We start from the raw sequence: 14287 nt of genomic DNA, 5'->3' as shown, positions 1-14287 counted from the left end.
CCGCCCCCGAGCCACAGGCACCTCAGTTTTAGATGGTGCCCGGCCGGAGTCGGGTCACCCTGCGGGGTGGGCTGCAGGAGCAGCCCCCTAAAGCTTTTAATTTTTTATTGAACTTAGTTAAATTTATTTATTTTTTACTATAAGTTTTTTCTCTAGAGCAGCAGCGCTGGGCTGTCTGTACAGACGCCCACGCTGCCGCTCCTTCTCCCTGCTGGCGCCGCGACGCCAGCACTGAACTGGGGATCGCGGCGGGGGAAGCCAGAGTCTGTACTAGCCGGACTCTGGTTTCCCCCGGGACTGCTGCCGGAAGACGCCGGGGAGATCAGGTAAGCCGCGCACCGCTGATTAGCGGCGGTGCGCGGGTTCCTTTCAAATGCAGTCCCATGCCCCCGGTCTAGGGGACAGACCGGGGGCGCTAGCGGTGGCGGCGGGCCCCCCCTCCAGCGGAGGCATACCCCGCCAGACCACTAGACCACCAGGGTTAATATCGCGGCAAGCGGGATGCCGGCAACCCGGGGGTTAATATGCTAGCCAGGGGAGGAAGCCTTCCCTGTCTAGCGGCTCCTCCCCTCAGCTCAGCGCGCCTTTCAGCTCGGAGTCTGGCGTCGCTGAGCTGCAGATACTCGGCCACTCCTCCTCTGAGGTCTCCAGCGGCCATTTTCTCTGTGGCAGCGTGGATACTCTCAGGGAGCACGCGGACCGGTCCCCCTGTGTACCTCTCCCCTGCAGAAGGACAGTGTACACAGCGCTATAGCCCTCCCAGACACTGAATCTGGGAGGTTGATTATTAGTGGAAAGGTGCAGTGAGTATATCTTCCTGCATGGTATGTGACTTTTGCTAGTGCTGCCTGTCTGTGTCTTTTTTCTACTTACTGTCAGCCTGTACCTATCCCTTTCCTTCTCCTACAAGCCCTACAGGTGTGCGGGGGAAGGGTGTTTCTACTGACCTCACCTATATAGATCACGTATTTGTGAGGTCCGTCACATACAGTTGTGTGCTACACAGTACCATATTGTGGGCTGTTGTTCAGCACACTGGTGAGTGCGCACGTTTTCTTCCTAAGTCATGTCTGAGGAGGAGATTGAGCACTCCGGGGCTCCAGCATTGTTCTCCTGCAGGCGCTGTTCTGCAGGAGTGGATAGGGAGGATTTGTCACAGGACGGCCTGTGCGGACGGTGCCAGGCGGTCCCTGGTACGTCTAAACCTCCCATTTCGCAGGAGCCACCATGGGCGATGTTTTCCCAGGTGCTGGTGTCCATCGCGGACCGTCTGTCGGTCCCGACTGCCGCCCCTACTAGGGCGTTGCCCCAGCCTGCCATCCCCCATTCCCCGGGTGTCCCACAATTATTGCAGACTCCCCCGGGGTCTCAGCCTGTTGGTCCCTATGCGGGGTTGCCAATGTATATTCAGTCCACCCCTGTGGCACAGCCGGCTGTGGTGCCGTTTCAGGCTCCTGTGACAGCTCCTCCACCCTGGGTGGATGCGCTTTCCCACACTGTCCAAGATTTGGCGGCAGCATCTTCGGCTTTTCAGTCGATGTTGCGCAGTGACGTGCCCTCCAGGGCGTCTAAACGCTCAGTCATGGCACAGGCTGCGCATCTTTCGGATTCTGAGGGGTTCTCGGATGATGGTGAGGTACAGGATGACTCAGCCTCAGATGCCTCAGTCCAGGAGGTAGACACTAAGTCTTCCATCAATGTGCGGGCTCTGGTTAAGGCGGTGCGGGCTATTCTTCTGATTGAGGATGAGGCACCCGCTCCCAAGTCAAGGTATCCTAGTTTTAAAAAAGCTAAGGTTACTTCTACAGCGTTCCCCTTGTCTGATCAGTTGACTGATCACATGGCGGTGGCCTGGCAGACGCCCAGTAAGCGTTTCCTGCCACAGAAACGCTTGGCGTCCAATTATCCATTCCCGGAAGCGCATTGTAAGAAATGGGAAACTCCGCCTGCAGTCGATTCCCATGTAACACGCCTCATCAGGAGTGCTACTTTGCCATTGCCGTCTATATCCTCGCTGAAGGATCCTACGGACAGGAAGGTGGAGACTTGTCTAAAGTCTATTTATTCTCTCTCAGGGGCTGTAGCCCGGCCGTCCATGGCCATCTCCTGGGTGGCCAAGGCCATTGAGGGGTGGGCCAACGCCTTGGAGGACACGTTTACGGATGAATCTCCGGACGTCCAGGGGGCGTTGTTAGGACAGATGAGAGATGCCGCCTCCTACATTGGAGAAGCATCTTTGGATGCTAGCCTGTTGACCTCTAGGGTTTCGGCGGCAGCAGTGTCTGCTCGTAGATCCTTGTGGTTGCGGTCTTGGAGAGCAGACGCGGATTCAAAGAAAGGCTTGGAGGCCTTACCTTTTAATGGGGAATTACTATTTGGTCCGGACCTGGACAAAATAGTAGATACCCTGGCAAAATCCAAGTCAGCCTTCCTCCCTTCAGCTACTACACCTGCTAAGGTCCGGAGCTCGGCGTTTCGTTCCTTTCGGGTTCAGGGCAAGGCAAAGGGTCAGTCCTTCCCGAGGCAGTCCGCACCCAAGACCGCCACAAAGCCAAAGAAGCAAGCCTGGAGTGCTAGGCGCCCTTCTTCCAAGCCAGAAGATAAGCCTTCTGCGTGATGGGACGGGCCTCCCTCTGGGGGACCCCAGAGTGGGAGGCCGACTTCTTCAATTCGCCCAGTGCTGGCACAATACCACCACGGATGCCTGGGTGCGAGAAGTGGTCTCCCAGGGGTACGCCCTGTCTTTTCGGCACAGGCCGCCTTGCCAGTTTTTTTGCACAAGTCCTTCTCAGGACAAAACCAAGGCCTTGCAGGTTCAGGAAGCCATAGAGGCCTTGCTGACGGCGGGGGTCATTATACCCGTACCACAGTCTCAACGTGGGATGGGGTATTACTCTACGCTGTTTCTGGTGCAGAAACCCAATGGCTCTCATCGCCCCATCCTCAATTTGAAGTCCCTGAACAGGTTTCTCAGGGTTCCCAAATTCAGGATGGAAACTTTGCGTTCCATCATACTGGCGATGGAACCGGGGGATTATATGGTCTCCCTGGATATCCAGGACGCCTACCTCCATGTGCCTATAGCAACATCGCACCAAAGGTTTCTGCGGTTTGCTATTCTCCACAACCACTACCAATTCAGGGCTCTACCCTTTGGTCTCTCCACGGCACCAAGGGTATTTACCAAGGTGATGGCGGTCATGGCGGCTCACCTTCGGAGCCAGGGGATACGGTTGCTACCGTATCTAGACGACCTCCTCTTGCTGGCAAGCTCCCCGGAGGTACTGATCCAGCATCTCCACCTGACGGTCGCTTGTCTACAGGCGCACGGCTGGTTGATCAACTGGAAGAAATCCTCCCTCATCCCATCACAACGGATGGTTCATTTGGGGGCCCTGCTGGACTCTCGTCAGCAACGGATTTTTCTGACTCCAGAGAAGGTCTCCTCCTTACAGCTGCGGATTCACAGTTGTCTGAGCAGTGGCAGAGTGTCGGTGCACTCAGCGATGAGAGTTTTGGGGTCCATGGTGTCGGCATTCGACATGGTGGAGTTTGCCCAGTTCCATTCCAGGCCCCTGCAGGGGCTGATTCTTTCAGAATGGAACGGATTGCCACACAGGATCCGCTCTCAGATGCTGGTGTTGTCCTCGGAGGTGCGTCTGTCCCTAGCCTGGTGGCTGCAGACAGCGCATCTCCTGGAGGGGCGCCCCTTTTGGATCCCGGAATGGGTTCTGCTCACGACAGATGCCAGTCTCCGGGGTTGGGGGGCGGTGACAGGCTCCTTGTCACTTCAGGGTCGTTGGTCGGCGGAGGAAGCGATTCTTCCCATCAACATCCTGGAACTGCGGGCAGTATACAGAGCCCTGCAGTCGTCCGGCACCGCTCTTCACGGAAGGGCCGTTCAGGTGCAGTCAGACAACGCCACCACGGTGGCGTACATCAATCACCAGGGAGGGACTCGCAGTCGAGCTGCGATGTCGGAGGTGTCCCGCGTCCTGGCTTGGGCGGAGCGCTATCTTCCAGCTCTCTCGGCAGTTTTCATCCCAGGAGTCCTCAATTGGGAGGCAGACTTCCTCAGCCGTTACGATGTGCATCCAGGGGAATGGTCGCTTCATCCAGAGGTATTCCAACTACTCGTGGACAAGTGGGGGCTGCCAGAGCTGGACCTGATGGCGTCCCGTTACAATCACAAGCTGCCTGTGTACGGGTCAAGGACAAGGGATGCAGGCGCAAGTCTGATAGACGCGCTGTCGGTGAAATGGCTGTTTCAACTGGCTTACTTGTTCCCTCCGATATCTCTGCTGCCTCGGGTCCTGCGCAAGTTCAAACAGGACGGAGGCACACTGATCCTGGTGGCCCCAGCGTGGCCCAGAAGGCCGTGGTACTCCGATCTGCGGAGCCTGTCCATCGACGCTCCGTACCTCCTACCTCAACGGCGGGACCTGTTGTCTCAGGGGCCCTGTCTTCACCCGGATCTGGGTCGACTATCTTTGACGGCGTGGCTCTTGAGACAGCCGTCCTGAGGTCTCGGGGCTTTTCTAGCTCCGTTATTACCACCATGCTGAGGGCGCGCAAGCCTACTTCCGCGAGGATCTATCACAGAGTGTGGCACACTTTCAGTGGTGCGAGGCCAGAAACTATGATCCCCAGGTGTTCCGAGTTTCGCGTATTCTGGCTTTCCTTCAGTCCGGTTTGGACTTAGGATTACGTCTTTCTTCACTGAAGGTACACGTGTCTGGTCTGTCGGTGTGGTTCCAGCGCAGGATCGCTGCTATGCCGGACGTACACACCTTTTTCCAGGGTGTTTTGAGAATCCAGCCTCCCTTTGTGCCACCTGTGGCCCCGTGGGATTTGGCGGTGGTTCTTAGGGCCTTACAGGGTCCTCCTTTTGAGCCCTTGGAGTCAGTGGAGCTCAAGTGGCTAACTTTTAAAACTGTTTTCCTCTTGGCAATTGCTTCTGCCAGGAGGGTTTCAGATTTGGGGGCGCTTTCTTGTCGTCCCCCTTTTCTGATTTTTCATCAGGACAGAGCGGTGCTTCGCACTCGTCCTGATTTCCTGCCTAAGGTGGTTTCCAGGTTCCACATTAATCAGGAAATTGTTGTACCAGCCTTTCAGTCACCTGATCTTTCGGCTGGGGAGACTTCCTTAGACGTTGTAAGGGCACTCCAGGTTTATGTGGACCGGACTAGTTCTGTGAGGAAGTCGGATTCTTTGTTTATCCTCTTTGGTTTTCACAAGAGGGGTTGGCCTGCCAACAAACAGACTCTAGCCCGTTGGCTTCGTTCTGTTATTATTGAGGCTTATATGCAGGAGGGTTTAGCTGTTCCAGCCTCTGTTAAGGCTCATTCCACTCGGTCCGTGGGCCCTTCTTGGGCTGCTAGCCGTGGCGCCTCTGCTGTTCAGCTCTGTAAGGCGGCCACCTGGTCTTCCATTCAGACCTTTTTGAGGTTCTATGCGTTTGACACCTTTGCCTCTCAGGATGCATCCTTTGGGCGCCGGGTTCTCCTATCAGCACAGGAGCGTCCCCGCCCTTAGTTGGACTGCTTTGGGACATCCCCAAGGTCACCCTGTGGACCCCTATGGACCCTGAAGTAGAAAACAAGAGATATGGTAAGAACTTACCTTTGTTATCTCTGTTTCTACGAAGTCCATAGGGTCCACAGGGCACCCGCCCTGACGCACCTGGCTTCATATGGGCTCTGTGACTGGTCACCGGTTTTCCGTCTCCCATTTCTGTGAGTATGGTTCTTGTGTGTTCCAGTCTTCCTTCTCTCTGTTTCGTCTCCTCCTCCGGCCTGGGCTGCTTACCAACTGAGGTGCCTGTGGCTCGGGGGCGGGGTATAGGGGAGGTTGGACCCAAGTGCATCCTGGGAGCAGCTAAAAGCTTTAACTCCGTGGTGCCCGAGGATCCAGGATCCAGCTATACCCCAAGGTCACCCTGTGGACCCTATGGACTTCGTAGAAACAGAGATAACAAAGGTAAGTTCTTACCATATCTCTTGTTTTCTCACTGCAGCGTGGCTTGGAGAGCCTCTGATTAGAGCCAGAGTCCTAGTGCGACTCCCTGGCAGCTACACGCCTGCTCTTAACATCCAGCCCAGTGTGATTATTGACCAGAAAATCCACCACTTTCCTGGATTTGTGGGCAGGTGCATTGTCGTGATGGAGAAGGGCACCACGACTGCGAGTTCTTGGATGGCGCCTGGAAATGGCTTTCAGCACTTGCTGAAGGCATTGCTTGGCATACCAAGTGACTAGGCCCTGCTGCGTGAGTGGTACGGTAGCTACACGACCGGTCTTGGACACAAAAATAGCCAACATCTGCTTGGCCACGCTGTGCTCATTTCGGAATTTATGTGGTGGCTCACCCCCAACTGGGGTCCACTGGGCCGACTGTTGTCTGGTCTCGGAGTCAACACTGTAGATCCAGGATATATTGCCATTGATGATCTCCCAAACAGAGTTTGCGCGACCGCCATCAAACCTGGCCAGCATGTTGTGGCTCTAAGTCACCAGGGCCTCCATCTGCTCTTGATTCAGCGGATCGGGCACCCAGCAAGCAGAAACCTTGTAGCCAAGCTTTTAGTGGACTGTCAAGTGGATAGATCCTTATGAGAAGCCTATCTTCTCCAGCTGGGCCATGGTCACCCTAACGTCTACCACCACTATGGCCTGCATGGCATCATTGTTGTCCTCTGTGATGGTGGACACAGGTCGGCTGCATCGCTTAGTCTTACAGGGAAAGTCTGTTGCTCCGAAATTCTGCAGACCACTCAAACACAGTGGTGTGGAACGGTACTTCCTCCCCAAAAGCAGCTCTGTCGGCCAAAACTCTCCTGCTTTTGCAGACCACTCTTGTAGTCATAGAAGATCATGGCTCTCCAATGTCCTCTGTTGAGCTCCATAACAAGTTTCTTGAAGGCAGTGAACAATCTGACTTCTTCGGTGTGAAGTGCTGCTTATATACTGTTCTGTGCCCTGAGATTTCACAAGAACTTTAGCCAGAGATTACAGTTCTCAACCAGACATTTAGAATTTGTCAACTCTACCTATGCACTGCACATCCACAAACGTATTGCACACCCCTCATATATGTTTTACATGTCCTTACATTGCAGAAACATTGAATTTGACGGCAGATAAGAACCACTTGGTCCATCTAGTCTGCCCCATTTTTAAACATATTGTTACCTCAACTCTTATTGATTCTTACTTCTTCTGAAGGATATCCTTATGTCTATCTCATGCATGTTTACATTGCTCTACTGTCTTAGCCTCTACCACCTCTGATGGGAGGATATTCCACTTGTCCACTACCCTTTCTGTGAAGTAATTTTTCCTCAAATTTCCCCTGAACCTACCACCCTCTAGTTTCAGAACATGTCCTCTTGTTCTAATACTTCTCTTTCTTTGAAGAATGTCTCCTTCCTTTACCTTGTTAAAACCCTTTATATATTTGAACATTTCTATCATGTCCCCCCTTTCCCTTCTCTGCTCCAAACTATACATATTAAGATCTTTTAGTCACTCCTGGTATGTTTTGTGGTGTAGACCTTGCTCCATTTTAGTTGCCCTTCTTTGTACAGTCTATACTGTATTAATATCCTTCTGGAGATATGGCCTCCAGAACTGAACACGTTATTTGAGATGAGGACGTACCAATGACCTATACAGTCAGTGGTATTATCACTACTTTCTTTCTGCTACTGATTCCTCTCCCTATGCAACCAATCTTACTTGCCTTCCTCATTGCTTTGTTACAATGTTTCCTTGCCTTTAAGTCACCTGAAATAGTGACTCCAAGATCCCTTTCGTCTTCAGTAGTTTCCAGTATAGTGCCATTAATACTATATTTAGCCTTTGGATTTTTGAGATTCAAGTGCATGATCTTGCATTTTTTGGCATTAAACTGTAGTTGCCACGTTTTTGACCATTCCAATCGTTTGTTTTACCTCTCCTGGTGTGTCTACCCTGTTGCATACCTTTGTGTCATCTGCAAAAAGGCATTGTTTCCCTTCAATACCATTTGCAATGTCACAAATAAAGATTTTAAAAAGAACTGGTCCAAGTACAGATCCCTGAGGTACTCCACTGTTAACATTTCCCTCTTGAGACTGCACTCAGTTTACTACAACTCTGTTTCCTATCCTGCAGCCATGATCTTATCCATTCAACTATCTTTGTATCCAATCCCATGCTTTCCAGTTTATTTAACAGTCTGCGATGTGGAACAGTATCAAAACCCTTACTAAAGTCTAGATAAGCTATATCTATGGCCCCCCCCCTTTATCTATTTCCTTAGTCACCCAGTCAAAAAAAAAGTCAATAAGATTTGTTTGACATGATCTCTCCCCAGTAAATCCATGCTGTTTGGGATCCTGCAAATTGCTGGATTTGAGATAATCTATGACTCTTTCTTTTAAGAGTGTTTCCATCAATTTCGCTACTTCTGATGTAAGGCTCACTGGTCAGTAGTTGCTTGCCTCTTCCTTACTTCCACTTTTTTGCAGTGGGACAACGTTTGCTCTTTTCCAGTTCTCTGAAATTACTCCAGTAGCTAGTGACTGGTTTAATAATTTTGTTAATGGTGTTACCAGCACACCTGTTATCTATTTTAGTATCCTTGGATGTATCCCATCTGGCCCCATTGATTTATCCACTTTTTAGTTTTACAGATTTTAATATTTTTGTTTTACATAATTTGTGGTCAATTGACTATTCCAGTGTGTACTGTATCTGCTCACACTTCTAGTATATTTTATACTTTATTTGTTCTTGGTAATTTTCCAAGAAGGGGCGTCAGCTCCCTGTTCACTAAGTAAGCAGTATCCAGATTTATTTTTTTGTTTTAAGAAGCGCCTGGTGGTTATTTAATTTCTTCTGTTTTTTACATCATATCAACCTCACTAAACATAGAAATAACATTTTGTCCCATTTATAAGCCGGCTACACTTGGGGACAGGATGATATTGGTATTTTTATATTTTGTTCTTGTAAAACCAAATGTGAATTTTCGGTAACAAAATAAGACTTGCGTGGTTATTTTACTGGCGTAAATTTGTTATGCACAACAGTAAGGGCTGTCATGTGTTTGCCCTGTCATACTTAATTTCTACTTAATCCTAGTTACTGATAGGGGAAAACTTGCTCGTCAATAAGTTTCTTTTGCTCACCGTGTCTTTTGGCTTTGGGATTACCATTATAGTATTGAGCTGTCATTTTTCAGTGTAATGCTTTTTTAATGTATGTTCATGCACAGTCTTTTATTTTTACAAGGTTAAGTACTTTTTTTTTTTGTTTCTGACTAGCTTGAGAATGAGGATGACTCTTCTGAAACCTCAACTGTAGAACAGCCATCAACCTCCTCCCAAGCTTCCCAGACGGCCCAGACATTAGCACCTTCTGCAGTAGATGCATCTCCACCTCCGTATAGCAGTATTGTTGTGGACACTACCACAGACACAGGTAAGTGTAGTAATGCTCAGCGATTTGAAGGTAGATAAGTGTTCAAAAGCACTTTATAGCATGAGCTAATGTAAAGAAAATAGACATTGCATACTGTGCCTATTGTTAGTTCCATGAGCTGCTATTATTCATTTAAGATTTGTAAGGTACTGCAGTGCTTTGAGCATTAACCAGTGGGGAATTCAAAGCACACATAAACCTGGATGTACATTAGACTAAGTGCTGAGATGAAACGGAAGGTAGGGTGGGCCCTGCTCATACAGCCAAGGACTGAGACCAGAAGAGTGAGTATGGCTTAGGGGAGATAGGAACAGCATAACTGTTGTTCCACTAGAAGAGAAAAAAAGGGCATTGGGCATGTGTTAAGGGGTAGTGTCTATAAGAAGGTTGCAATGTGTGCGTGTTTGAGGAATAATGGAAATGTGCACCAGTGGAGAGAGACAGGTTGCAGAATTTGAGCTAGAAGTTGGCATGCAGTTGGGGAGAAGGAGCAGGTAAATTGAAAGGGATTGGTGAAATGAGTTCAAAGAATTTGTTCATGGTCCCAGAGTAGTGTGAGCTTTAATGTGGGATGGGAGTGCAGGTGATAGTGGGTAGGTGTGTGGGGTCTGGTATAAGAGTCTACAAAGGATATGTGGATAGCCAAAAGTAAAAGACATGAAAATTACACGCTTTTCAAATTGTCTGGGTACATTGAATGGCATCGCATCTAGACATAGATGTGACCTACAATTTTTAAGTTTTACTATTATAATAAATTAGTTTTAGTTGTAATTGCAGTGCTCATTACTCTTATAATTTAAAATCCATTGATGTAGGAGGCTACTACAATTCAGGTGATTCTTGAATCTTTAAAAGCTTGCCAGTGGCTCTTAAAATAATAGTAGAAAATCTTACCATTGCAACTGCCTTTTACTGTACCGATCTTTACTTATCATCCATGAGTTTTCCAGCATGGAAAAAGTGGCACAAATGTAACCTCGTAGTCAATTGGCAAACTTAAGGGCTCTGGCGAACATGTTTCAATATCTTCAACATCTCAGAATGGAATAATTTCATTGACCTTACAGGCAAACAGGTTGAGTGAATGAATTTTGCTTCAAATAGATATGTTTAGGATCACAATCTCTCTCGTTATTGATCACACAGGTACACTACTTTTCTTTCTCTGTCTTGATGTAAATATTTTAATGATCAGGAGCTGGCTTAGGGGAGAATTCAGTTAGCCAAGATAAACGTTAAGTTAAAGCACCTATTGTCCATTAATGTCACTTTTCGCCTGTATGTATACTCCTGTTTTACGCCCAACTCAATTCGAAAAGTTGTCTTTCGGGCGATAATTCTTGCAGGTGTCACACGCGTTAAGTATAGGTGATAAAGGGGAAATCGGCCTGCACCCCAAAAAAAATGCAAACTAATATAGATTATCACTATAGAAGTCTGTTAGTGGCCCAAAGCAAACTATTTGGGGTTCTTAAAGTGTACCAAGTGTCTGTTATAAGCATTTTTAAATAACAGTGAAAAAAATAATAATAGAAAGACAGTCTTTTTCAGCAAATAAAATACTGTAGTAGAATAAGGGGTGCATAGAAACGCCTGTCAGCTTGTTTTTGGTCATTTTAAGCCACTGTTGAAAAGTGTTAAAACACCACCTGTAACTGCCACCTGCAATGTTCAAACACCTGTCCCATTAATGTGCACTTAGCTTAATTTGGCCAATAATGCCATGTCATTTTTGGGGTGAAATTCTGCAAACTAAAAACTTCTAAGTGCCTAATTAATCATTAGGGATGGTGTCCCAGTAGTTCTGAACAAAGTCCTGACATTTTTACCTTTTTAAAATAGGGATTTTCCCCAACTTTTCACCCGCTCAAGGGTTTCCGATAAAAGACGTGTTAACCCCTTTGCAGAATTAGTGCATGTTAACTGGGCAGCTAATTGAATAGGGCAACATTTTTATTCCTCCAGAAATTCACTATTACACACCAAAACGAGTTATCGCGGCTAATTAAATTCTTCTCTTTGACAAAACATTCTTTGCTGCTCTTATTGCTAATACTATAGTTTCTGGTTACCTGTGTGCACCTAACTTTGGTTAATTATTATGAAAGGTTTTTTGATCCATGTCAAACACACTGAAAGGTAGATTTATTAGGAAGCGGGTTGCCAACACTGACTATTATCAGTGGCTTTGATTGATCGTTCTAAAACGGCAATAGGATTAAATGCTAAACGGTCGATTATCTTATTTTAGTAAATCGCATTAAGCTGGGTACACATTCTACAATTATCGGTCCATTCAGTCAATTATTGGTTGATCGGTCAGATTTTTGTGTAGGCATGATAGAGTTGCAGAAACGCTGAGAAAATGGGCTAGAACCGCTCGGCTCCCATCACTCAGATTTCCTGATCCATGTCAGCCACAATGTCACAATATCATGTGGTGTATGGGCATTCACGATAATCTGACTATTTCTACTTCAGGGTCCATAGGGTATCCACAGGATACCTTGGGGTATAGGTGTGACGTCAGTCATCGGGCACCATAGAGTTAAGCTTTCAGCCTCCCAGGATGCACTAGGGTCCCCCTCCTATACCCCGCCCCCGAGCCAAGGCATCTCAGTTTAGTTCGGTGCCCGGCCGGAGTCGGAGGCAACTGTTATGCCTTGAAGAGCCCTTGAAGTTTTCATTTTGCAGCTGTGGCTGCACATCTGGAAGTACAGCATGGACAGTCAGTTTTGACGTCCATGCTGTCTTCCCTACACCCCCGCCGGTACCGATCCGGGGATGCTGGTAAGCATCTGGGGTCACAGCTAGCGGTGACCCCAGATGTTTAGGACCATGGCCGGACTCAAGGGGGGCAGCAAGGTAAGCAGCGGGGTCCCGCAGTGGGTCCCCGCTGATACATGGTCCAGAAGTCCCCAGGCAGGGGGCTCCCTGGGGACTGTCGGATACAAAAGAAGGGGGAGGGATGCGCTAATTCACAATAAACTGATCTGAGTTATTGCAGCTGGGTGTAAATGAGGGCACTACAATTCCTCATAAGTTATAATGGATACATGAAAAAAGAGGACATCCAGCGCATATAACTCCTCAATCAGATTATACAATAGTAATGGTGTATAATAATCGTTCAAGTCCGTTATAGGTAAATTAAAATGTAGATGTATTGGTTACCACTTTATGGTTATTGGTAAATGTAGATAAATTGGTATACTTTATATATTAAACGATAACCATGAATAAGTCCCACAGTAAACGATAACCATGAATCAATGTATGAAAATCTATATAAATAAAACACTGAGATAGGAATAATCTATTAAAATACTTTTATTAGATATTAAATCGGATATATATCTCCTAGGGGGGTGATAAAAAATACTAATACCGGTATGGCATATACTGACAAACGAACATCACATGTAAACATAAAACATCATAAGACACAGTGTGTTATGCAGGGTAATACACTTGAGGCGTTTTACTTGCCCTGCAATAGATAACAGTCCTGTGCTCAGTCTAGAGCAATTCAGTATATGCCATGGGAATGTTCCTGGCATTTGTCCAGAGGACAGAAGATAAGGTTAATGAAACACCTAGGTGGAGTGGGTGATTACCTCCGTCTTCCTGGTGTAGTCCTGCTGTAATTCAGGTATACTCACGCTCCGGATGGGGTCTTTCAAGTCCCGTGAGGCTGGTGTGTCTGCCGGCAGACTTCCTTCATAAGCCGCGAGGAGCGCAATGCTACTCGAGCGGTTAGTATCAGGATCGACTTCTGTGATCGACGCGTTTCGCCTTCAGGCTTCCTCAGGATAACAGATGTCAGTCTATCCAGCTGGGGCTCTGTTTAAGTAGTCCGGATTGCGAGACAGCAGCGGCCATCTTGCATAAGGGATATTTGCCCTTCTCATAAGCGGCTCCTTTATGATGTATTGGCTGCCATTTTGGTGAAGGGAAAATAGTGTACTATGCCAGGAGTATGTACTACTATGTGTCCAAAGTGATAGACATTACATGACATGAACATAAAAACATAAAGGACAAGAGTTTGTCAGTACAATAATAACTACGTGGGTATATCTTTGGAAAATAATGAAGATATTAATAATAGTAAGGATATAAATTAAATTAAAAATGGGCAACTCTTTTAAAAAAAAAAGGGGGGGGTTAGTATTCAGTTCTAACCTTATGAGGTATCCAACTTATAAGTAAGTTTCTATAATATTTAAAATGTCTCAAACTAAAAAATTATAAATAAATATATAATAAATATTAAAACTAAGAATTTGAGTTGTTGGCTAGTGTCTTGGTTCTTTAGGTTTATATAGTGGCCTTGGTCACATGTCAAGAGATAAATTATACATTGTATAGTCTAGATCTCCACTAGGGGTGAAACTGGAGATAGCTGGTGAATGGACAAGGGGGTGTTCTACATATGAAATGCATGGATTACGGTGTAAGGGGTTGGACCACCTGGGTATGATTTCGACACTTTATAGGAATGGTGCTATCTCAATGTCCAAATTTAAACCCTTTGGGTGCAATGTACTCATTTCGTATATCATTTTGGTTTCTTCTTTGCTTAGCAGTTTGTCTGTGTTCCCTCCTCTCCATGACGGTGTTATTTTCTTGAGGCCAATATATTGTAACTCTTTTGGGTTACTGTCGTGTTTTTCTTTAAAGTGAATTGGAACACTATGATTCTCTTTTTGATTTTGAATGTTACATAGATGTTCCTGTATTCTAACATGGAGTTTCCTCTTGGTTTTTCCCACATACTGTAGGCCGCATGAACATGTCAACATATATATAACCCCTG

The 14287-nt window shown here is 47.2% G+C and overlaps 1 protein-coding gene across 3 annotated transcripts in view; it reads left to right on the top strand.

The window, feature by feature from the left end:
• Positions 1-14287, top strand: part of NDFIP2 (Nedd4 family interacting protein 2) — a 345019-nt gene that overhangs the window by 35398 nt on the left and 295334 nt on the right. For all 3 annotated transcript variants that reach the window (XR_015872919.1, XM_088459031.1, XM_088459043.1), the window contains exon 2: positions 9309-9465. Coding sequence is in view for 2 of the 3 variants with exons in the window: in XM_088459031.1 (XP_088315157.1) it covers positions 9309-9465 (157 nt within the window). In the remaining variant the exon portion in view is untranslated. The remainder of the gene's footprint in view (positions 1-9308; positions 9466-14287) is intronic.

This window comes from Taudactylus pleione, unplaced genomic scaffold (assembly GCF_031769625.1).
Source record: "Taudactylus pleione unplaced genomic scaffold, aTauple2 ptg000041l, whole genome shotgun sequence".
Taxonomy (NCBI): domain Eukaryota; kingdom Metazoa; phylum Chordata; class Amphibia; order Anura; family Myobatrachidae; genus Taudactylus; species Taudactylus pleione.
Note: the sequence above shows the minus strand (reverse complement) of the source record. Positions and strands in the feature narration are given on the sequence as shown.